This window comes from Lissotriton vulgaris, chromosome 7 (genome assembly GCF_964263255.1).
Source record: "Lissotriton vulgaris chromosome 7, aLisVul1.2, whole genome shotgun sequence".
In the NCBI taxonomy this organism is placed as follows: Eukaryota; Metazoa; Chordata; class Amphibia; order Caudata; family Salamandridae; genus Lissotriton; species Lissotriton vulgaris.
Window position 1 is genome coordinate 605,846,446 of NC_141695.1, and position 24,540 is coordinate 605,870,985.

Sequence of the window (24,540 nt, forward strand, 5' to 3'; positions counted from 1 at the left end):
GCATGGGCAGAGTTAAAAATTGCCCAGGGCCCCCACCTTCCAATTGGTCCCCTGTTAAATTGATCTTTCTATCTCAAATCTGTCTATTTCTCTATCTTAAACTTTCTCCGAGCTTCTGCCTACCCTGACAGCTCATTCTGTCACTCTCCACCCACTGTCATCTAACAGATTGTTAGAATCCTGGGCAATATATATTGCGGCTTTTTGTATGATACAAGTTATGAATGTTTAATTCATAAATAATCCAGTATTATTTTGCATCCTATTCACTTGAATTGGCAGAAAAGGTATAATAAAATTCAAATTGGTTCCAAAAAGAGGGCCCCAAAATACGTCTTGCGAGAGGCCACAAAAATACTTAAGATGACGCTGTCTAAAGATCCTGGATAGCAGAATCTGTACAAAGCTTCAGCCAAAGGGATTCCTGATGCAAAATCCACAAAAGGCTAGGATTAATACCTAGTGCTAGAGCCTGGGCTAGGCTATAGTTTTAGAGATCCCAGATGCAGCAGACAGTGCAGTGGTGCAATCCAAGAGATCCCTGGTGTAGGAGCCAGCACAAAGATAGGAACAAATGAATTCCTGAGAGAGAGACAGAGCTAGGCTAGAGCCAAATGGATCACCATTATTAGAGCCAGTGCAAGGCTTGGGACAAAGATATACGTGGCGCAATTGCAACGCTAGAGCCTAGGAGATCCCTGATGTAAGAGCCTAAGCAAGGTACAGCCTAGGAGATAAGATCCCTGGGGCTTTAGTATACGTAGTGCCTCTGACGAACAATGGGTGTGTGTGCCCGCTTTGTGCGCCACCGGGGCACTCTGGTGTTAAAGAAGGTGCTGCAGACACTTGTGTGGCCCCTTCTGTAATACTGACTGTACTGACACACATGTAGCAGCAATGCTATCTTCAGAAGGCATTCCACAATTTTCATAGGAGTGTGGGAGCATGAGGGCAACTGATTTACTATAAAAGGGTGCACTGTCCCTGCTTGTGCCTGGTCCAACTGTTAAAAGGTGAGCCATAGCGCAACAGGGACATTGCACCCTGTCTGTTATACACGCCGTAGTGTAAAAAATGGTGCAACGTTGGGGCCTAGGAAATGCCTGATGCAACAGTCAGGCTAGGGCAGAAAGAGAACTCTGTTGTAAGAACCAGTGCAAAGCTGGGGGGATGCTTGTGCCAGTGCAAGGTTGAAGTCATAGTTTATCTCCTGAACAGCTAACACCTGGATGGAGCCACAGCTGCCCATGAAATAAGAGACCGTGCCACAGAGACCAAGTGTAAGATATTATTACCACAGAAATCCATACCCCAAGTGCCAGTATAATGACTAATTAATGTAAAAGCAGGTATCTGTGACTCAATTGTTAGCAGCTAAGGAGATGACCGGTGTTATTTTAAATCATAAAATGTTGCGAACTGAGAGAATGGAGTTCAGTTTTATTGCATGGTGCAATGCAAATCTAGTGAATTTTATTGAGTTGAAATTATAATTGTATTTAATCCAACAAATCACTGTCATTTAATTATTTTGTAACCCAAACCTACAACAATATATTAAAAAAGATATTCTGTGTGGGAGAAAGGCAGTAGAGCCACATAGATCCCAATGTGTATAGTTAGCTACACAAACCCGGTGTAACAGCCATTGCATGACTTGGGTCAAAGCCATCTCTGGTGTATGAGCCAGTGTGAAATCAAACCCACAGAGGGCTGTGGTATGCGTAGGAAGATTCGAGACGTAACCATCCTTTGGGCAAGAGCTGGTGAAAAGTCTGAGCCACTAGAAATCCTTGGTGCATCAGTGAATGCTTGGCTACAGCCACAGAGATCCCTTGTATAAGAGCCAGCACAATGTTGGGGCGAAGGAAGTTGAAGGTGTAAGAGGTAGTGGATGTTGGGGCACAGAGTTCCTTGGTGAAGGACTCCGTGAGACAATTCAGCCAAAGACATCACTCGTACAAGAGCCAGGTCAAAGTTGGAAGCACAGATATCACTGGTTTAGGAAGCAGTGCTTCATTGGAGCCACAAAGATACCTAGTGCAGCAATCACGTAAGACTTGAGTTGCAGCTGCCTTGATATAAGAACCAGTGCAGAGCGGGAGTCACTGAGATCTCTTGTGATCAACTTGGTGTAAGAGCTAGTCCAAGGCAGGCTAACACACATATCTCTGGCATAACAGTTAGTGGTGGTCTGTGGCCCAGAGACCCTGGGTGCCAAGGCAGTGTGTGTTTGGGTGTAGAGAAAAAACAGCATAATCCAGCAAGCGCAAAAGTGACAGGTGGCCACATCTCTCTAAGGATTAGTCCTACCCAGCATTAAATACACTGATTCTAATAATCATGTTACCTCCATCGATGTAACTCCCTACCTTCTGACTGCATCCTTTCAGGACCATATCCCAGTTTCTACCCATAACCCTTCCACAATTGTTGACAACTCTTCCAGAACATCAGAAGTACAGGGGCGGCTCCTCTATGTGGGCGGAGGCACGTCACCCTACTGCTTTCTCGCAGTTCGAGAAGCAGTAAGATAAAATGGTATGACTACCTTTTTATGTTACTGCTTCTTGCACTGCGAGAAAACCGAAGGGTTTTGTTGGAGGCGGTCCTGCAACAGTGCAGGGGAGGAGTGGCTAGCTCAATGTTGTGGGCCCTGTCTATTTGGTCGGCTCTCTGGGGCCGACCAAACCAGTCAATTACACTCTGCCATTTTCTCCATGTAGCAGCCTACATGGAGAAAATGCCCCCCCCCCCATAGGGGCCTGGCTGGGCATCGGCCCCACCAATCACACCGCTGCCATTGCAGCATTGTGTTTGGCTTAGGGAAGGGGAGGGAGGCTGCCTGCGAGGAGCAGAGAAGCAGAGACGACGCAGGACTGGATTGGGCCGGCTAAGGAAAGTTATATTTTTTTAATTAAAATTAAACCTCCCCCCGTGCGACCTCCTTGCCCCCTCCACCCACAACTGCAAAAGTACCATTGTGGAGGGAGTGTGCACCGCACCCATGGTATCTATTTAGGAGACTGAGCCCCTATTCCTGACAATACCATTTTACGGGGCTCTGTGCCACATTCTGATTATACATTTTTTACAGCCTTGCTTTGAGCCAAGGATAGTAGTGCGGCAAGCATCCAAATATTGCTTGGCCCGTGCCCAATGTTTATTAGTTATGGAGCTTTCTTAAAATAGAAGAGGTCAGCTGATATCTGAGGAGCTAGACTGAATTATGTGTGAATTGTTCCATGTGCAAAATGTCACCAGTCACACCCTACATACTGTAGGGTCAAACCGGATACTAACATAAACTACTTCTCTGTTCAGATCTGGAAGCAGGTTCAGGCAAGTCCCCAGGCACTCCTACATATAACATCATCACATACCACAACCATCATCAAAGCCACTTCTTCGGGTACCTGACAGGACAGGCAGTTAAATTCATTCTAAATGCCAGCAAGGTTTTACCATAACCTGGGAAATGTCCTATTCACACTGTAAGACAAACAGGATGCACTGAAACTCGGCATGTAAATAATTGTAAGATGTTGCCATTATCAAAGGGATAAAGTACTCCCTCCCGTACATTATAAGGATATTGCATGGCACCAAGGTGTTCCATAAACCATATAGAGGAACGAGTCAGAAGGCTGAGTCCTTTTATAAGGTTATGGAACTTTGAGGTGACTTGCAATATCCTTATCATATATGCCAGAGTGTAGTTTATCCTATATAATACATGGTCACGCCATTACCTTTACCACAAATCATAACACGGTCCTGCACATCGTCGCAACGAGGACTTGCACCTATCTACCTATAAATTGGCATTGAACTTCCTGATATAAACACACAGCTCCTGGAAAAAGGGCTAAGGAGCCCGAAATGCATCGGAGCGTTTAAAGAATATCATGGATTATACTATGCAATAATACTGTGATGATATGATGTGAAATATCTATATGAACAATTGATAAATGAATAAATGATACCAGTGATTAATCTTTACAAGGAGTCTCCTGTAAAGAACCCAAGGTGTGCCCTAAACCCAGGGATTCAGTCATAATTCATGTTTGCACGTGTGTATCATTCTATTTAAATGAACAGGCAAATACATGAAAACTTAGAAGCAGATTTTACCAAGAATCCTAAATGAAGGGTATAGAAAGCCATTTAATAGTGAGCAGTCGAAACAGTTTATGAGAATAAAATATTTATGAGAGAAATAGCTATTAAAATTTACAATAATACTATCCTACTAGGATCTTGACCCTACCTCAACTCACTCCCTCTTTATTTCATGAGATGGACCTGTGACAAGCTACGCATGAAGGCACTAGAAAATAGGCTTCGGAGGCACAGATTTTAGGAAATAGTGATTCTGTGAATGGGATCATGGTCAAAAGTCCCCTCTCTTCTAAAGGGAAAGTTTGTGATGACCTGCAATGTATTAACATTATTATCACAGAAACAAATTGCGTCGCAATGGGGAAATTTGTTTATCTACCATGCCTGTCTTTTTGTATTGAGCATAAATGGGGACCGAGTAGACACAAACTAACTGGAGTATAAAACACCACATAAAAAATATTGGTTGCCTACGTGCATGCGACCTCATTTTCAGGAATTGCCTTCTTCGTTACCTCTCGGCCTCAGGTTTTCCCAAAGGAGCTCTGGTAATGAGTCTAAATTCTGATCTTGCTACTTCATTTGCAAGAAGGTTTTAAAGTAAGCAGTGAATTGTAGCCCATCTGTGGACCACTGTCTGGTCAGGCCTTTGACTCGTGATTTGCACCTTTCACAAGAGTCCCGGTTCTCAGCCCTAGTAATGAAATGTGGGATGGAAGTCTTACCAGCCAGCATAGCATAAGCAGTGTCCACAGACAAAGTCGCCATTCCAGCTGCACTTGGATGAACGAACTTCCTTATTCTGGAATAAAAAGAGATCAAAGACATTGAGGAGATATTTTATGCTAAGAAGATGTTAAGTTTAAGCCAGCAAGGAGACCTGCATACAGAGCAGATCACAGAGGTGAGAAGTCCGATTAAAAAGTGATACAGCATACATAGCTATTAGTCCACACTAGGGATGATACAAGTATACGCAGCAGCTCACAGGGGCTGGCGGTCAGGGATAAAGATGACATTATACATTGATGCTTACAGTGGCTGGTGTCAAGGTGAGGTGAAATGAGCATATGTACCCCTTCGCCAAGGCAGGATGATATGAGCATGTATACCATTTCACAGGTGCACAGATAGTTCTGAGATGAGCATGCATTCCTAATCACAGAGATAGGAAAATAAATAAGTTGACCTTACATACCAGTTCACAAGGGCAGGCATCACAAATAATTGAAGTGTCAATCTCCAAGCCATTATTGAAGGAGGAGGGCTTCACCAGGACCTTGCCGCTTCGGTCCTGCTCCGGCAAGGTGCATGTATGCTTTCCGCCTAACTCCTTAAGAGCTCTTACACGCACATTATAAGTGCCCTTCAGATAGAAAAAGAAAGACAGGGTGAATAAGAGGGAGAGGGAGTGAGCAAAAAAAGAGATAGAGAGGGGAAATAAATTATTGGAAGTTTTGCACCTTGTCAGCCTTGAAAAATAACATGCTTTTAACAGTGGAATGCAGGAATTAGTAAAATATCCTTACTGGGGCAGTGAAATTTCCTGGTAACAAACAAAGCGACCTTGAAGTAAGATCATGTTCATGCCTCTCAACAAGAAATGTTCTTCCCTAAGTAGGAAGGTTTTCTTTATCAACATTGTATGCTTGAGCTGCACTCTAGAAAAGGCCCAAAAATCTAATTTGTAATCAGGTAGTGAGGGAAGGGAACACTGTCCTAAAGTTTACCACATGTGTGTGTTCTATTTATAGTGTGTTGAGATCAGCCACATGTTCATAATATAGTTACTAGGTTCCTAGATCATCGATCAGGTCTCTAATTTCCGATAGATACAATTTTCAGACAGGCTGCAATGCTAGGGAAAAACAAATTAAAGAAGGTGAAAGGACAAACACCATTCTGTTCTACGTCTCAAAGGGTCCTGATTACAGGTGTCTTTGAGTTAATAGACAGACTTAATGTCTATTTGTGGGGGTCCTAAAAACAATAAATCTCCAGGACAGTCCAGATCCCACTACTACAAGATAGGATAATACAAGGCATGTGACTCTAATCAATTCACCTTGTAACATCTGACTTTCAAAAGGCTCTGCTGTCAACTATTCTCTCACCAAGTCTGTCGAGCGGGCGAGGCACTGCTGGCAAGGGCTCAGGCCAGGGTGAAAATTAAATTTCTCCTTTTTTGCACTCTTACCTGCTACTTCTTTAGTTTACTCTATTTCATTCTACCTCACTTATTCTGTGTTCTTCACGCCCCTTCTGCCTCACTCTACTCACCGCTGGAACAATCACATTTCTTCTAATTTAATACTTTTAAGACCTTTTACGTCATCATTGTCTTGGAAGCAAATCTTCAAGCTTCTTAGCCTCCCATTGTGCTAGGCACTGGCCAAGCCATTTATGAGTTAAAGTCTTGTTTGTACGCTTTAAATTCAGTTGCAAAGAGGTTCGCCTGCTTACTGTGTCACAGGACTCTAGCGATACCTCACCAACGAGTTTTAACTAGGCCGAAACTGGTCTGATATTGCTTGTATTTATGTTCAGAGGGGGTCTGGCTTGGGAGTTCGGATTGGACTGGTCCTAATTTCTAGTTCCTGTCTGAGGTGGTATCAGGGGCAAAAAAACTATGGACTGGGATGGGACCTGAGTAACTACCAGTTGCTGAGATTAATTCAAGCATTCGACTATCACTTTTTTAAATCAGGCAACAATACCCTGAGTGTATGGGTAAAACTCTAAATTGTGATCAGTAATCATATTTGTGGAAAGAATGGGCATTCTAGAGAAGCTTGAAGAATTTGATGGATAAGACACAAGAGACAGTACTGTTCTATGGCGAAGATGTGTTCATTGTCATGGAGGGAGAATATTTCCATAACCAACATGGCGGAAGTATGTTGAAGCTGCAGTGAAGTATGCTTATGAAAGGTGTTGCTCCACTACACATCGTGGTGTTGTTTTTGTTTTTTGTGTTGAAGAAGCCTTAAAGAAGATCAGCCAAATTACACTGGAGTCATAATTTGTATATAGCTTTAATCTGGGAACCAAATCAAAATTTACTACTAAACATGTTTGTCAATCAGAGGCCATACATATAATTATTACATCCTATTTGGCAGTTTAGTGTTTTTGTCATATTTGCTTCTATTACTATGAATGCAAAAGTCCATGAAATTACAGTCCAGCAAAAAACACGGGATGACCAATGACACTCAAGGAGAAATTAGGCTTACTCAGCAACCGTCCGTTTCACATCAAACCTTCCCTCTGAATGACAATGTGAGTATGCGCCATAAGGGTATCATCGTAGAGGTGCATCAAGTCAGTTTCCTCTGTGAGCGTTTTCAGCTCCTAATAACTGGGGTCAGCAGGGAGACCCCTCTCCCTTAATATTCTCTCTATATTCATCAATTGTTTCACATCTCTCAACCAGGGTTGTGGAAAGCTGTTTTTAAGCACTGGCAAAGTTTTGCAAAGTTTCTGATTTTCCCCCTTTTTGATGTTTGCAAAGTTTCCCTGTTTAAGCTCGTGCTCATCTTCCAAAATCATAGTCACCTTGATGTGAAATTGTGTTAGATATGGATCACTTCAAATCTATTATTTAGGGATACTGTTTAGAAGTGTTCTTAGACTACTTATTGAGTGTCTGTAATTTGGCACCCAGGGGTGGCTTTTGATGGTTGTGGCAATAACACTTGGAGCAAATCTCAAAAGAGTATTTCCAAGATATAGAATTTGGAAATGTTCAACACTACTTTTGCGTGAATAATTTTTTATCGCACTCTGGTTCACCAATCCTGTTTGCTGTTTGCTGCTGTGATGCTCTGTAAGATGTGTTTAAGGATGTTGTCTATGGTGCACAGCGCTTTACTTCAGACTTTCCCCTAGAGTGAGATGAGGGTTCCGTAAAATATCTAAGGATATGGGTGAATCAAGACATGGACCCAGTGATCAGGGACAACTATTTCCAGATGCTGAACAACATAGCTGATAAGGTGTCTGGTGAGGGATTGTGTCATTACCCTCCCGCTGTGCCTCGCTGAAAGGATAGGACTTATAAAATGGTTCTGCTCCGCAAATTGCTTTATCTTTTGATCAACATTCTCCTGCCTCTTACACAAGACCTCTTCTGTCAAATACACTCCATATTCATCATACTAGAATGGGCAAATAAGCAATCCTGAATTGGCTGGGACATGCTTGGACTCCCATTCAGCAGATAGGGAGGGGATTGAGACCCCAGATGCAGAACTGCATTACCTCTGCGCCCAGGCACATTTTACACACTACAATGGAAAAAAACATTCTGTATGTTGTGTTGGAGATGGGCGCAGTTGTTCTAGGATGAACTCTTTCAAGATGGACTTTTCCAGGGTAGTCTATAACATGACTGGCAAACCCTTCCAAATACTCTGCATTAAACAGTGCTCCCTTGTAGAGGGTAGTTCATGTCTCAAACTTACCACTTCTCCTCTGACCACTTGGAAGGAACCGGACTCCAGCCTCTGGGATGTCTGGGATGTGACGTCTGTCTTCAGGGCACTCATTGAGTGCGCAGCTCGGATATCCATCTTGGAGCGGATGCTCTAGGAGTTGGAAAGACAAAAAAGATGGGACTAAATCTTAGGCAAGGTGCTCTCTCGCTGAGAGCCACCACCCTTACCTTCATTCCCCACCCCACGAGACTACCTTAAAACCTATAGATGATGTGCACTCCACATCCAAACATATCATTGAATTAGACCAATGACCAAGATAATGTTTCACATACATTTATCAAATAAAGACCTGGTTTTGTTATTTAGGTATTTACAGTAAGCATTGAGTGTCGGCAAAGGCTAGGGCAATCGTACATGTACAGAATCCTCGGGTACATTAAGGACAAAAGCTTCTGCCATTTATTGTGAAACATGTGGCCTTGCCAAATGGGTTCAGACCAGTGTTCTGAAGTAGAGGTATAAATGTGAGGGGTACGTAGGACAAGACACAAAAGGCTTAGGGCATCATTTAGAGCTTTGCAGACCGAATCTAGAGCATCCCATCATGGCAGTATCCTTTTTTTTAATCAAGCAGTTCTTACTTCAATGGCACACATTGCTTTGGTGATAATAGAAAAAAACAGTTTTGGCAGTCCCACAATGTCACTGTGGAACTATCAGCACGTTTCTTTCCAAAGACGTACCTCTAAAATGCAGGTATGGCTTTTGAAAAAAAATATTCCTGATGCACTGGGAGTTTTCTCCCACAGTGTACAGGACATTTCTGGTCTTCTCCTCTATGGGGCTGTCATGATATGCATAGTGCATGCAAGGTAAATGCTGTCTGACATAACGTTGATAGGGCAGTTCTAACTAAGCCCTGCTCCTAACACCATGTACAATGGTAGAAGCTCCACTGAAAGGGATTACCCGATGATGGGGCCAGTAAACCTGGCATTCCACAGCTTCTAAATAAGGGGAGAAGGCTTGAGAGGTGAATACACAAGACTTTTACTAAAGTTTCTTACCACTCACCTCTAACTGAGGGCCTTGGTAATGAAGCATCAAAATCACCTAGTAATCTGAAAGGGATCTTCGCTAACATACCCGATAAAGGGGCCCCTCAGCTAAAAAGCTGGAGAAAAACATTATTTTGCATGGAATAACAGCATTTGTATAGTCCTTCACGTGCCTGATGAGACTGCAAAACTCTCCAATTTTCATTGGTTCTTGCCCTCCTTTTTATTTACCTTTCTGATGTGTTCCCTTACATACATTTTGGAAAGAGTTCTCCAGTTTTAAAACCTCCTAGACTGTGCTTCTGACATAAAAGATCTGAACTATACCCAGATCAACATCTTGAGGGCTTTCGACAATGAACATTCAGTGGGAACTCGTACATACCCTACAAAAGGCTCCTCAACATGACCCCTAAAAGGTCTCTTTAGTGCATACACCTCAAAGAGATATTAAACGAAAACACCCCAATTGCTTGCACAACATATCTACCTAATGGGACTCACCAGCATATTCATCCCCAGTCACTCCTTCATACAACCACTTGAAGGTTCATGCTAACACACATCCCAAAGGGCTCCTCAAGATATCACGAAGGGTCAATCCAACATAAAGGGCTTCTAATATATCACTAAGCAGGCTCAACAAAACACGCACCCAAACAAGGGACAGAGGTACCTCAGAATGCACAAGAGCACACCTCCCTCGCATCAAGGAGACCAGAAGCGGAGGATTCTCGTTCTCATACATCACAGCCAAGACATGGAACAAGCTACCAAAATACCTCAGAACCTCCCCCTCCATCATGGACTACCAAATGAACCTCAAGACATGGCTCTTCCATGTGAAAAAGGCATGATTTCCTCTGTCCACCTCAGACCTGCCCTGCTCAGTGCCTGAATACCCTCACAGGTGATTAGCAGTGCACTACAAATTAACTTAACATAACATAATTCAAGGATGGCTAAATATAGACATCTAAGGAGCTTCCCACATATGTAACTGCCGGTCTCTGAAAGACACACATGCCTCAAGCTACCCTCAACGTACAAACCTCAAGCCACCTCCTTACTTAAACACCTCATGCCTACAACACACAAATCACAAAGCGTCCCCAATATATCATCCTCAACCAAGCTACAGCAGCTTGTTCAACCAGTATATATGCATTTATCTATTGCTATTTATATAGCACAAACCTAGCTGTGAATCAATGGACAGTGGTACAATACCCGAGATATTGGGAGATGATCTACAAGATCGTATATATCAAGTAGGCGTTATACAAATACATTTTACACACAATTAGGCACAAGGAAATTAAGTGATTTTCCCAGAATCACACAATGCTGAATCTAGTTCCAAGGGCAATATCCGAACTTGGCTCCCCAGGTTCCAAAGGCAGCAGCTCAAGCCACTAGGCCATGTCTCATTCCATTCACATAATACAATACATTCCACTGGGTTTACAACATACACCCTCTCGACACAACCCCAATAGTCATAGACTTATAGGAGCTTAACAACTAATCAACACCAAGATCTCCCATACTGCATTCTATAAGGGCAAACAACCTCTGAAATCACAGTCAAGCTAGACGAAAACAAGCAAGCTCTGTAACATGGGATCACTATTGTGGAAATACCCGCTTGGTCCTAGCCATCCAACCCAAAAAAGAAAAGGAATTTGGAAAGGAAATCTCTGAACAACCGTGCTTCATACTTGCTTTAGTATATGCAAAGAAGATTTACATGGCCTTCTGGTTCTGGGCCGAGGAGACCGGCGAACCCCCTGCTGCAGATTGGTTCCCCATGTGGACTGTTCTCTGGTGTTAACGAGGAGTCCCAGCATCAGCATCGGAGCATCAGCTCTCTGGTACGGGTGGACCCTGCCCATAACTGCTTTGTGATCTCCTTGGCCTGACTCGCAGGCACTCCCCACTGAAGGTACTCCTGAGGTGATATAGCGGCAGCCATTGACCTCTCCTGGCTTGAGGGGACCAAGGAATCCCTAGTGGAAGACAGGTTCCCCTTGGCAGATGGCCCATGGTGTGTTCACGGGTCCTAGAATAAGCTGTTCCTTGTGGCAAGAAAACCCTGCCAGTGTTACTGTGCATTGCTCCTGGTGCCAACCTTCATCCTGTCACTGCTGGAGGTTCTCCTTAGGGCCTTCAGTAGCAGCCATTGATGTCAGGGTCAGCTTTCCCCGAGAACCCCCATCCCCCATGCCCCCTCTCCCTTTCATATGTTATGACCAGAGGCAAACTTGCCCTTTCATGAAGTTTGAACATGCCGACTGTGAATATGGTCAAGAACCTCTTTTAGTGCCGCAATCTTAAATCCTGAGCTCTACTCAGGAGAAGGCGGTCGGACCACCAGTAATGAGTAGTCAATGCCATCCTGCTCCCATTCCAGCGCTGAACTTAGTTGCACCTCCACTTTATGGAGCCTTCCCATCGAAATTCAGGCTCCGCTCCTCCTTAATTTAACCTGGTTTACCTCACTGATGATTGAAACTGAGATAGGAAAACAAACTCTATCAGTCTTTCCTCGATTTTCTTGGCTCTTTTCTGAACATGAATGATACAAAGAAAGGACAAATAGCTCTACTCATGCGACTATAGATTGAGACTCCTCCTGCTCCTCTTGCTTTGCATTGCCCTGATCTTCTCCAAGTGCAGCCGAATGACCAGCCATGTACCAATGTAGTCAGTATTTTCTTACTAAGTCTACCACTTTTTCAGAAAAAATTCAGTTCATCTGGCATCTCTCCCTTATTGAAATAACTCTGAAATTAACGTATTAATTTTAGATACTTGCCACAACAGTCCAAAAAATGCTGGCGACTTTCCTTATTGGTCTCATAAGAACATAAAATCAAACTGGTGAGTAACAATTGCATATTGGACACATTACCTAGTCCCCATGCCACCCTAGCTCCTCCTCTAGACCTCCTCGTCTAATACCTGTCACTTCCTCTAACTGCCTCACAAGTCCCATTCTCTTTAATCATGGCCACTAATACTTGCCCAACCATCTCTGAAATCTAGACCCTGCTCACACACATTCATATAACTCTCAAACCTATCCGAAAATGCAGCAAAACACTTTAAACATAAATTCCTTCGGAATCACACTCAAATGCTATTCCTTGACCAATACCACAGCGCAAGAAATCGCTCTCTTAAAATTGATTCTATTCTTCTGACATAAAACGGCATCCCAGATTGATACTTTAGAACAAACCTTCAGCAGCAGGTCTATGATAGCCTATGCCCTGAGACCTCAGACTGCTCCCTCTGCACTTATTAAGGCCCACCTCTTTATCTACATCTATAACCATGGGTAGATCATAATTGAAGCTTCTGATCTGAAACTGGATCTATTTAATCTCCACCTTAGGACATTTGTAGTGATGACAAATCAAAGGTCCTTACCCACCCTGGGAAGACCTAATATTGCTCTTATGACAACACTGCCTGCTAGGGATAGAGTAGACATCTTAACCTCCCTCATACTAAATCCCCTCCTCTGTCCCTACTCCATCTACCCTCCCCATTGAAAAACCATCTCCTCTCTAGAGTAGGTGTAAGTCCACTGTCTCTACCAACAGAAACAATATTCCCTCTCCTACCCATCTTGAGGCCCCTCTGTTTTCTCTTATCACTCACACATGTAGTAACCTCAATAGTTCATGCCACCATTCTAGCAAACTTTAAACACCCCTCCTCTTCAGTCCTTACAAGTCCTCCTTGATGCCTGTCTTCTACAAATGAGCAACATCCCTAAATTTTCACAGATACCATTACAATATTTCTGCTAACTCATTCACTAATCGCAGGAGGTCACATGCCCTTCCCATCCACCCATGAACCGATAGACAACGGCATTTGCTGAAGTTGCTGTTTGGTTACCTTTTGAAGGCTAAAATCCTAACCCGAAAAACCTAAAGACTTGAGTCACTAGAACCAAATAATGTATTACCATACCATTCCTATACCCCATTACGCACTCCGTCCTAACAGGGTAACACCATCCTTCTGGACTAGGATTTAGAACGTAACTTCCTCCAAAAACACTGTGGCCGTCCTTACCTGGAAGGGACTCCAGAGAGACTATTCTCCCTATAACACAATATCCTACCCACTTATGACAAAAATCATGTCCTTGACCCAGAACGAATCTCATACACTTCCTATGGTACCTATGGGTGCAACAGTGCCTCAGAATCCAGTTTATCCCAGTTTGGATGGGTCTTCCCAAATCTCAATAATGAAAGGAAGCTCCTCAGATCACTTGAATGCACTGGCAACAAAGACCCTCCAAGAGCAATCTTGAACTTCTTTGTGATGTGAAATGATTTTATAAAAAGCATATTTTTCAACCCAAGGCTCAAAAAGAGACCTAGAAAAATGCTTTATGATTGTTAAAGAAGCCAGGAAACCAAAGAAAACTCTAGTAATACCGAATCATGAACAGATATGTGAAGACTGTACACTTCTTTGACATGAAAATAAAAAAATTGGAAACATCCTTCCCTGTACTTTCCATGAACATGTGTGACATGCTGTGCAATGAATCGTCAAACATCTGGACAATTTTAGAGACATCTCACAGATAGAACCACAGATTATTGTCTAAAAATAAACCCATTTAACCACTTCCTCAATACCAGAGCTATATGGAACATGCCACACTGGTCCAACCTTATTAATGTCTCTCTACAACAAGGCAAATTCTCCGACTGCTTAAAAATTGGACTAGTATCTCCCCTAATGAAAAATGGGTGAATGATCCTGAGAACTTTAACAATGCTCCCCCCCCACCAATCTCTAGGCTTCCTTTCTTGCCAAAAAATCCTTGAAAGCAGTGTTAACATTCAACTAAAAGAATGTGTTAATGACGACACTCTGCTGGACGATTCCAATATAGATTCACAGCAAAATGAAGTATGGAGACATCAGATGCCCTTAAAATCATCAACAGTGGTGACTTCTGCATTCTTATCCTCTTGACCTCTCTGTGGCATTCAAAACTGTCAATCATGTAATATTTCTAAAGGCCCTACATGCCTGTATAGGCGTTGAAGGGAACGTCTTGAAGTGGTTCAAATCTTTCCTAGATAACCTCTCTCAAGTGAATAAAGTGGATCTTGCACTATCTAACCCAGTCACTATCTCTCAAATCATCCCACATGGCTCCATCCTTGCCCTGGCCTTGTTCAGTTTCTATATTGAACCGTTAAGTGACCTGAATAAGGAAGTCTGATTATTTTACCACCAATTTGCAGACAACATTTGAAAGTCTCATCTCTAGCGGACATTTCTAGACTGGCCTCTACCCACAACAATTCTACAATCCTGGATGACATCCCATCATCTTACGTTTAACCACAAAGGAGAGAGTTCCTTCTCATTGTAATTGAATCTTCATCCATGTGGCTATATTCAACAAATATTCTTGACTGCTATCCTGCACTCTTGGTAAATTCCAAATCTTTCAGCTTCACCCTAGAGGGCCACCTCAATTTTCACAGCCACATTAATACCTTAGCAAGAAACAGTAACTACCAACTCAAACGTATACAGAGAATCAAACCCTTTCTACCTGAATTTCACATGCTCTGGTACTTTCCAGACTGGACCATGGAAATGCCATCCTCACTGGCATCTCTAGCACACACTGTGCACCATGTAAAGCTTGACCTTATGTTGCTTCTCTCTTAGCCTCTGGAGCGGACAGATTTGACCGCATCTCTTCCATACTAACTTCACTAAATTGGATTCCCGTCGACAGGAGAACTGTGTTTAAAGTTGACTGCATAGTTAACAGCATTATCCATTCAAGCAGTTGAAACACCTGGCAAAAGAAAACTCTGCAGTAGCATAAGGGAACTTCTAAGCCCTGAATCTCCTCTACTTAAAATCCCTGATTTCAAGAAAAACGTGCTTTAAATCAGTCTTTCACAGGTAGTGCCTATCCGATTTTCAGTATAACACTAAACTTGGGTACCTAACAGCTGACTTCCTTAATATTAAAGCCCAGTACTTTTTTGAGCCTTTTCTGGATTATATACAACCTTCCACGACAAGAAAGCTATATATCCAGTTTAGAATAGGGACTTTGCCTGTTCATGCTTTCACGAATAAATGGTCAAAAGCTCCCTCCCTTGGCTGTCCTGCTTGCAATAGCCCCGATGAGTCCGCCATTCAAGTTCTTATTTTTGGCCCTGGCTATAAATTAGCTAGACGGCATTGGCTCGTATCACTTTGTAGAAATCTGGGGTGTAGGCAGCGCTCAGAGGCATATAGAATACTGAGATCTGATACTCACCGTCCCACAGTTTTCCCGATTCCTCAGTTCTATGTGGCATAGGCATAGGGTGCTGCTAAATTTATCACAGTAACCTTAAATAATTCTTTTTGTACTTGTCTCATGTTAACTTTTTAAAACTGTTTTACATTTTTAACCTGCTTTTAAATGTTTTTATTCTCTGAACTATTCCTGTAATGACTCTTGAGTAATTTAAAATGCATTGTGGCTATCTCTTATAATTTGCCTCTGATGAATTTTTTAATGTTGCTTAAATTTAGCTATGTATGTATTTGCATCATCTACTTTTTATGGTCTATATATATTTTTTTTAAACCGTTTTATTAGCATTTTTCTCCAAAAACTGAACATTGCAGTCATCTCTACAATAAAGTGCTCTTTGTATGTCCCCCCTGCTCCAGCCGACCCCCCCCCTACATTACCCATATTGAAACATACAGTTCACATACAAAAGTGAGCACCCGGTGGGCTCTCCGCAGTATCATCAACATTACAATTGTCATAAAATCTCTTTGTCCTCCAATATGCACCTCTCGTAGCGAACCATTATAGTCCGGCATCCAGTCCGTGATACCTTCTCCATTTCCCCCACACTTTTCTGAACTTCCTAAGACACCCCCTTGCTTTGTATGTAACTCTCTCAGCCGCCATATACATATCTAGGCCTCCCCTCCATTCTTCCAGAAGTGGTATTTCCAGTGCCCCCCAATATTTCACAATGTCCCTCTTGGCAACTATTAAGGCCAGTACCAGGAAGGTCAGCAGAGGGCGTTGGAGATCCACGTCGATTGTCATGCCCAATAGAGCCAGCTTGGGGTCAGCCTATAATTGACTCTCCAGTACTGCTGACAGTTCGGTAAAAACATCTAACCAGTACCCCTGTATTTTAGAGCATGACCACAGGACATGAAAGAAATCCCCCCTGGGGTCCTGGCATCACAGGCATTTAGCATCGTCTGTCTTCCCCATCTTCTGGAGTCTCACTCTATCAAAGTAGGTTCTATGTAAGACGTTAAATTGGATAAGGCGGAGTCGAGATTTAACTGCTACCTCTCTGGGATGTGTTAAGACCAGTTCCCAATCAATGTCCTCGATGCCTCCCACCTCCCATTGTTGTCGAAGCTTGGCCAAGTCCCCCAACATGTTATTCATGAGGGTCTTATAAGTTAGGGATACCGCCTTCTGCTGGATGTGTTCCTGTAGGAGCCTGCCTTCAAGTGGGGCGAATTCTGCCATGTCTACGGTGTCAATATTCTGGGCCCCCATGCGTGTTTTAATCTAGTGTATTTGTACCTCTGTGTGGGGTGCAGGCCGAATTCCGAAGTCAGAGCCGCAAATGTTTTCAGTTGCCTTTTGGCAAGTATATCTCCCAACATAGAGATCCCTATGTCGTCCCACCTCCTGTAACCCGTTAATTTGTGGAGCTCCGTCAGCCACGTGCAGTGCCAGATTGGTGTTTGTTTCGTTGGCTTTCTATCCCACCCCATGCGTTTCGTGGATGCCCTCCAGGCTAGAAGGGTAATTTCGGTTGCCGGTAGGAGACGTTTCCGGCCTTGTCCCCCATATAGATAGGAAAGGATGTGTCTGGGTGCTAGTTTGTGGCGCTCTAGTGCATAAGAGGGATGGTCTGCCTGTGCGTGTATCCATTCGTTGATCGGGGCCAGATTTCCGCCCAGTAATGCGCTTCCAGATTCGGGAGCGAAATCCCCCCACTCTATTGGTGCCTCTGTAGGGTGATCAGGGCCACCCTAGGTTGTTTACCCAGCCATATAAAGGCACGTAGGTCCGCGTGTATCTTGGGGAAGACCTTTGGGGGGAGGGGATAGTACTCATTTTGAAGGGCATACAAGTACTTGGGGAGAATAATCATCTTGTACATAGCTGCTCGGCCTAGGAGAGTGAGTGGGAGTAGTCTCCAGCGGTCCATATCTGCAACGGAGTTCACCATGATATGCTCAATGTTACGGGTGTATGAAATATGTCTATCCAGGGTGAGGTAGACCCCTAAATACTGAAAGCCCTCCGTTGTAGTGAGTAGCCTTCCTGGAAGGTCCGACCATGTATCTCTCCCTGCGGGGTCGTATAAGACCAATTTATGCCAATTTATTCGGTATCCGGCATGGTCGCCGTACATTTCCAGTTCGTGAAATAGCTGCGGGATCGACGTCTCCGGTGATGTTATATATAGAAGTACGTCATCCGCATATAGCGAGATCTTCTCCTCGCTCACATCTCCTTCGGTCCGTTGAAAACCCCTGATGTCCGGGTTCTGGCGAATTCTAGCTGCCAGGACCTCTATCGTTAGGGCAAACAAGAGTGGGGAGAGGGGGCACCCGTGTCTGGTCCCTCTTCGTATTTGGAATTCCCGCGAGAGGACTCCGTTAACTCTCACCCTGGCCCTCGGTTCAGTGTACAGCAGTTGTACCCATTTCTGGAATTTCGGTCCGAAGCCGAATTTCTGTAGGACGCCCTCTAGGAACGGCCAATGTACTGCATCGAAGGCCTTTTCCGCATCCAGGGACAGGAACCAGTGCGGGTCTTCTCTGTCCCGGACCTCTTGTAGCCAATTGTGAGTGCACCTAAGGTTCAGTCTGGTAGCCCTGTCAGGTATAAATCCAGTCTGATCAAGGTGGATCAGCTGCGATATCACCATTCGCAATCTCATTGCCAGGATAGTGGCCAGTAGCTTCGTTTCCGAGTTTAATAAGGAAATGGGACGGTAGGACTCGCAAAACTCTTTTGGTTTGCCGTCTTTGTGGATAGGGACAATGGTAGCCATGGTCAGGTCAGGAGGGAGCCTTCCGTCCCGGAGGGCATCCTGATATAGGCCCTTCAGATGTTTCTCTACAAGGTCAGCCGTTCGTTTACAGAATTCGGCTGGGAAGCCATTGGGGCCTGGAGTTTTCCCCGGTCGCAGTTTGGCCAGCGCCGAGTAATATCGGAGTCTATGGTTTTTGCGTCCTCAATGGACAGAGTCGGGAGGTCAGTTTGGTCCATATATTGCAGTGCCTCTTCAAGTGTCCCTAAATCTCTAGACTCATAGAAGTGTTCATAGTGATCTGCGAATGCCTCAGCTATACGTGTGTCTGATTGGAGTGTCGTTCCCTGAGGGTCTTTAATCTGCTCCACCCATCTCTCCGCCTGTTCTTTTTTGCTGAGCCGCGCCAGGAGCTTACCAGACTTGTCCCCTACATCGTATAGGCGATGCAAGGTAGCTAGTGCCTGTGTTTTCGCCTCTCCTGTCACCAGTTCTCTATACTGCGATTGTCTATCTGTGAGTCTCCTGAGTGCCACCGGGTCCCTCGAGTTCTGGCATTCCCTTTCCAAATCTAATATGTCCTGCTTGATGATTTCGGCCTCAGAGTGGAGCTTTCTTCGTTCCTCCGCCAACCTATTCTTCGCCCTATCTCTCATGACTGTCTTGAAAGCCTCCCATAAAACCACTTTCGAGGTAACCGAGCCCTCGTTTTCTGCAATATAGACTGTCATGTCCGCTCTGAGTCCCCGTATAACCTTTGGGTTTTGCAAATCCCATGCCGTCAGGTGCAATTGCCGCCCATCTCCCTGGCGTTTCGCCCCCTGTCTGATCAGCAGCGGTGAATGATCTGATACTCCTCTAGCTTTATATTCTGCTATATCTTGTATTGTCAAGTGTTGTCGGGCCATAAAGACGTAGTCCAGTCTCGAGAAGGCCCGGTGAGCGCCCGAGAAGAACGAGTAAACCCGCGCCTCAGGGTGTAGCCACCTCCATGCGTCCGTGAGACCTAGGTTGGTCGACCATTGGGACAAAGGGGTCTGTGTCCCCACCCTCTGTGTCGTGCTTGATCTATCCTTAGAGACATCCAATACGTCATTAAAATCTCCCCCTACAATCTGTATAGTGTCGGCTGTTTCCAGCAGTATATCCGCCACTTTCTTAAGTGTGGGAGCCTGGAGTTTCGGCGGTGCATAGATTTAAACTATAGTATAAGCGCATCTATTCCATATCCCCTTGATGGCTACGTATGTTCCCTGGGGATCTGTCCATGTTTGTGTTATGGTAAATGGAGTGGTCTTTTTCAGAATAATGGCGACTCCTCTAGAGTCTGATGTGTATCCTGCATGTGCTAGCAGGTTAAAACGACCTCTGGTAAGGAAGCCGCACTTATTACCTTTGAGATGGGTTTCTTGTAGGAGCGTGATGTCCAGGCCTACACGTTTCAAATATGAGTTGACCAGGCCCCTCTTAATCTTACTGCCCAAGCCATTCACATTCCAGGACAAGATGCTAATCCCTCCCCGGCTCTCCCGGTGTGTGTTGTGGTCACCTAACATGATTTGGGTTTGATGTGGTCAGGCGAGCAGCCCCCGTACGGTAAGCAGCCCGGGCATTCGTGCGTTGTGTTGTGGCGTACCCAGGGGCACCTCTAAGTATATGGGAATGACGTTCAGTGCGGAGGCGCGGCATTGGGCACCAGTAAATTTGACTGCAGTTAACCAACTCCCCCCCTTCCCCAACAAAGATCCCCCCAACAGAACTGTTTCAACTGTTCCCCCCCTACATCCCCCCTCCCTACCTTTCCCCCCCAACCAGCCCATACGTGTAACCAACAGGACTTTCAGGCGGTAAAGGTCTGTCGCCCACCCACAGGATCCCACAGGATCCCAAATTAAACTATATTCAGGATTCAAACTTGAGGTCCACCAGGGCTATTGTCTTTGCGGGCGCCCTGCCTCGTCGGAGATAGGCAAGATCACAGGGCCACCATCATTACCCCGTAAACAGTGATCCAAGTCAATAGAAAAGAAAAAGAAATACAAAAGGGTTTATAACTTGCTGCTGCTACGGATGTAAGGTCCAAACTTCCTCACGATTGCGAATCTTGCGTTTCAATGTCCTGTTCATCTGTTCCGCCAGTCGCACCCATCTCCATTTCGCGGATTACCTCGACCAGCGGGTGTGTTGAGCGGTCCGTTGAGTCCTCCACCTCCGACAAGAGTTCGTTGTCCAGGCCTCCGGTGTCTGCATCCCGAGTATGAGCTAGGCCTCCGAATCTAGTCCTCTGATCCCTGGGGTCGGTGGGGAGCGCGTCGCGGCTCCCTCTCCCTCGTCCTGCCGCATGCGGGTCCGGATAAGGCGACGGGTGCGAGCCCCGCCGCATTCTCGGAATTTGGGATCTTTGAGCCTTAGGCGAGTTCCTCCTAAAGTTTGCAGCCGCTAGTTCTGTTCGAATTCTGCGGCCCTCCTCCTCAGCTTCACGAAGCAAGGGTCTCTCCTCCAGCCAGTGCCAGGCTTCCTCCGGGCGGTTAAAGAAATGCGACTTTCCTTTGAACATTACTTTCAGTTTCGCCTGGAAGAGCAGCATATACGAGATATGGAGTTCTCGAAGTTTCGCCTTGACCGAGTCATATGATCTTCTCTGTTTTTGAACATCCTGACTGTAATCAGGGAAAATCATGATGTTCGCGTTCTCGATCTTGAGTTCTCCTTTCCTTCTGCCTTCTCGGAGGATAAGGTCTCTATCGGCATAGTTCAAAAAGTGCGCAATTATCGGCCGCGGCCTTGCTCCCTCGGGCGGCTTCGCTAGTAGCGCCCTATGCGCCCTTTCAATGATGAAGCAGTTAGAGAACTGGGTCTGCGGGAAGGTGGCACATAGCCAGTGCTGTAGGAAGGCCGCAACATCTGTCTTCTCAATGCCTTCCCTAAATCCTACAAATCGAAGGTTGTTTCGCCTTGCCCTGTTTTCGGCGTCGTCCACCCTCCATAGCAGTTGCCTGTGGGACGCCTGCAGCTCCGCCATTTCTTTACGGAGGGTTGTGATAGAATCTTCTTTTTCACTAATTCTGGATTCCCCCGTAGTCACCCTTTCGGTGAGATTCCGGAAGTCCTGGCGTAGTAACAGAACCTCGGAGCCCACCTCGCCTATTTTGATCTCAAGTGCTGCTCTAGAGTCCTTGATATCTGTCCTGGAGGCCTGGATCGCCTCCAAAAGCATGGCCGTGTCCGTGTGTGTTTCCGGGAGGCTCTGGGGCACCTCCTTTTGTGCCCTCGCCGTGGCGTAGGTTTCGATGGTTTCCTGCCTGGCCGACCTTGCAGGCGGATCTCTCTTCCCCATGTTGCTCCACTTGGATGGCGAGGTGCTCCTGGGGATATTTAGAGCGCCCGATTCGTGTCGGGTCGTGCGTTCCTCGCAGGGTATGTCGTGTTCCCATCAGGGAATGGCGACGGTGTGCCTCCAGAAGACACAGCAGGGTGGGTCCTGGGATCCGGTACTGTGGGGCCAAAGCGGATCCTCCGAAGGCGGTCACACTCTCAGGTCGTGTGTCGAGTCCCGGAGGCGGAGGGCGGCCACGCGGTCGGGCCGGTCTCCCAACCCCGTGGTGGAAATTCCTCAAGAACCTCTCGAGCCAGGTCACTGGTTGTCGTCTCCAGGGATGGGGGGGGGGGGTCTTGCCCTTCTTCTCTGCAGCGCCTCCCGCCAGTCTCGCTCAATCGGCTCAGGCTCCTCTCCCCGGGCGAGGGCCCTTGGGGGTCTCCCCAGGCCGACTTCGCCGCCGGTCCCCACCAGACTCCAGATGGTCACCCGCGGGATGTAGCGGTGTGTCTTTTCCCCTCTGGCTCCGATGTCTGTGGAGGCCCTCAGCAAGAGTCTCTGGTACCCAGGCGGAGTCAGAGTCAGGCCGTCAGGTTTCGCCCGGTCGCCATCTTGCCGCGGCCGCACCGCTTCGGAGTTCTTCTCTCCCCGGCCGATTGCCGGTCGTAGTCCGGCGAACTATTCGGTTTTGCCGCAGCAAAGGTATCAGGGCTAGTCTAGGGCACAGATTTAGGCTGTTTTAGGAAGTTTTGGAAGGAGATAATCGTCGGATCAATGCAGCACGCCGGGAGCCGAGCCGAGGCACGTCTTACTCCTCCATGCTGCTAGCCACGCCCCTTTTATGGTCTATATTGACCGAAATAAAGTTTGCTGAATGGATAGTACTCAATTCCAATGGAAATCTGAACCCTAACATTTCTACTAGCCTTCATGAAGCAGCTCAAAGCCTTCTTCCTTGACAAATGCTTGTCACTCCACCTCACGTCACCGTAACTGTTCTTTATCCTTCTTTTGTGATTTTGTATAGTTTGCATTCCCTGTTACATAAATATTTGTTTATGATTTGTGAGGTGTTCTGTAAAGAGCTCTGATGTTCTAGGGAATTGTATCCTCTATATGAAAACCTTCAAATAAATAAATGCATTTGTCCCAACTGACTCCGCGGCATTCCTCTCTCCCAATAGGCACACCCATGCTTAATTTTGGCAAGTGGTTGCAGGTAGGGCCCGTTAGCACTCATTTTAGATGACCCATACTATTTTTTCTTATTTTTCCTCATTCACATCAGACTTTGACCCAGAGCAAGAGAGTAAAACTCAAAATTGGGAACAAAGCAGGAAGAGAAAGATAGAAATACAGGTTTTAGGTCAGGGAATATCAGGTGGTGGATTAAAGCTTTGGAATGTGGCACCCCTGGCATTCAATAGCACCAGCCGTGGGCCCAGCACATATTCTTTTACAAATTAGGAACTGGGCACACCTCAATATACAAGGCATACACACCCCAAGGGGATTGGTGTTGTTACAACGCAGGCTATTACAACGCCTGCTGTTACAACGCGGTTTTTACATCGCATACCACTACAACGCATAGTGCTTTTAAGCGCTGGATAGTGATTTATTTAATTTACTATTCCAACTCCAGTCCCCGTGGATAGTAGGGAAGGTGTTGGATAGTAAATTAAATATATTCCCTATCCTAGAGCGCCCCCCAGCGCAATGCGTTGTAATGGTTTGCGTTGTAATGGTTGCGTTGTAATGGTAGTGCGTTGTAATAAATGCGTTGTAAGTGATGTTTCCCACCCCAAGGACTCGGCAACATAACCACCTGAAAGGCTTTCCACCCCTAACACTCCATGGGATTCCCCGTCATACCAACACCTAAATTGCTCCTCAACATACGTGCCCCAAGAACCTCAACATTCTCTGGGATCACACGTCATCATTCTCTAAGGATTTCACTATAAAATAGTCATGAGGGATTTCTTCACATTGAGTTTCCAAATTCTGAAACCTTCAAGGTCTCCCCTTAGACATCTTGCTCTGGAGTAGATTCTCCACACCCCCATGATGTGATCATGCTGCATCAGACCATTGGGACTCACATCAAAGGCTATCTTGAGAAGATCCACAATGTTGGAGGAGTCTTCCTTCAACTCGCCAATCTCAGAAACAGGAAAATACTTGTGAAGTTTCTGCAAACAGAAAGGAATTGAGTTAGCAGGAGAGTTCATAACGCCCTAGTTCTTCCTCTCTCAGAGCAATAGACAGAGACTTCTATTACTAAAATCAGGTTATTTGTCCAATGCTTGACATTAGCAGACACAATGTCTAATTGCTGAAGCTGGAGACCCTTTTGCATGATCTGTCTTAGATACCACATTGCGCACTGCATGGATAGAGATATTGGGATATCGATCAGTTCAGTACAGAAATGTCCAACACTAGCACACCACTAAATCGTCATACTCTTGTGATTCACACCAAAAGGTTCAGCTAATGTTTTCTCT

General features: G+C 45.3%; 1 protein-coding gene across 7 annotated transcripts in view; it reads right to left on the reverse strand.

Moving 5' to 3' along the window:
• Positions 1-24,540, reverse strand: part of ITGB4 (integrin subunit beta 4) — a 304,508-nt gene that overhangs the window by 157,737 nt on the left and 122,231 nt on the right. For all 7 annotated transcript variants that reach the window (XM_086930744.1, XM_086930743.1, XM_086930741.1 and 4 more), the window contains exons 9-12: positions 24,136-24,225; positions 8,592-8,714; positions 5,324-5,491; positions 4,851-4,927 (exon numbers count right to left, since the gene is read on the reverse strand). In XM_086930744.1, the coding sequence (XP_086786870.1) occupies positions 4,851-4,927; positions 5,324-5,491; positions 8,592-8,714; positions 24,136-24,225 (458 nt within the window). The remainder of the gene's footprint in view (positions 1-4,850; positions 4,928-5,323; positions 5,492-8,591; positions 8,715-24,135; positions 24,226-24,540) is intronic.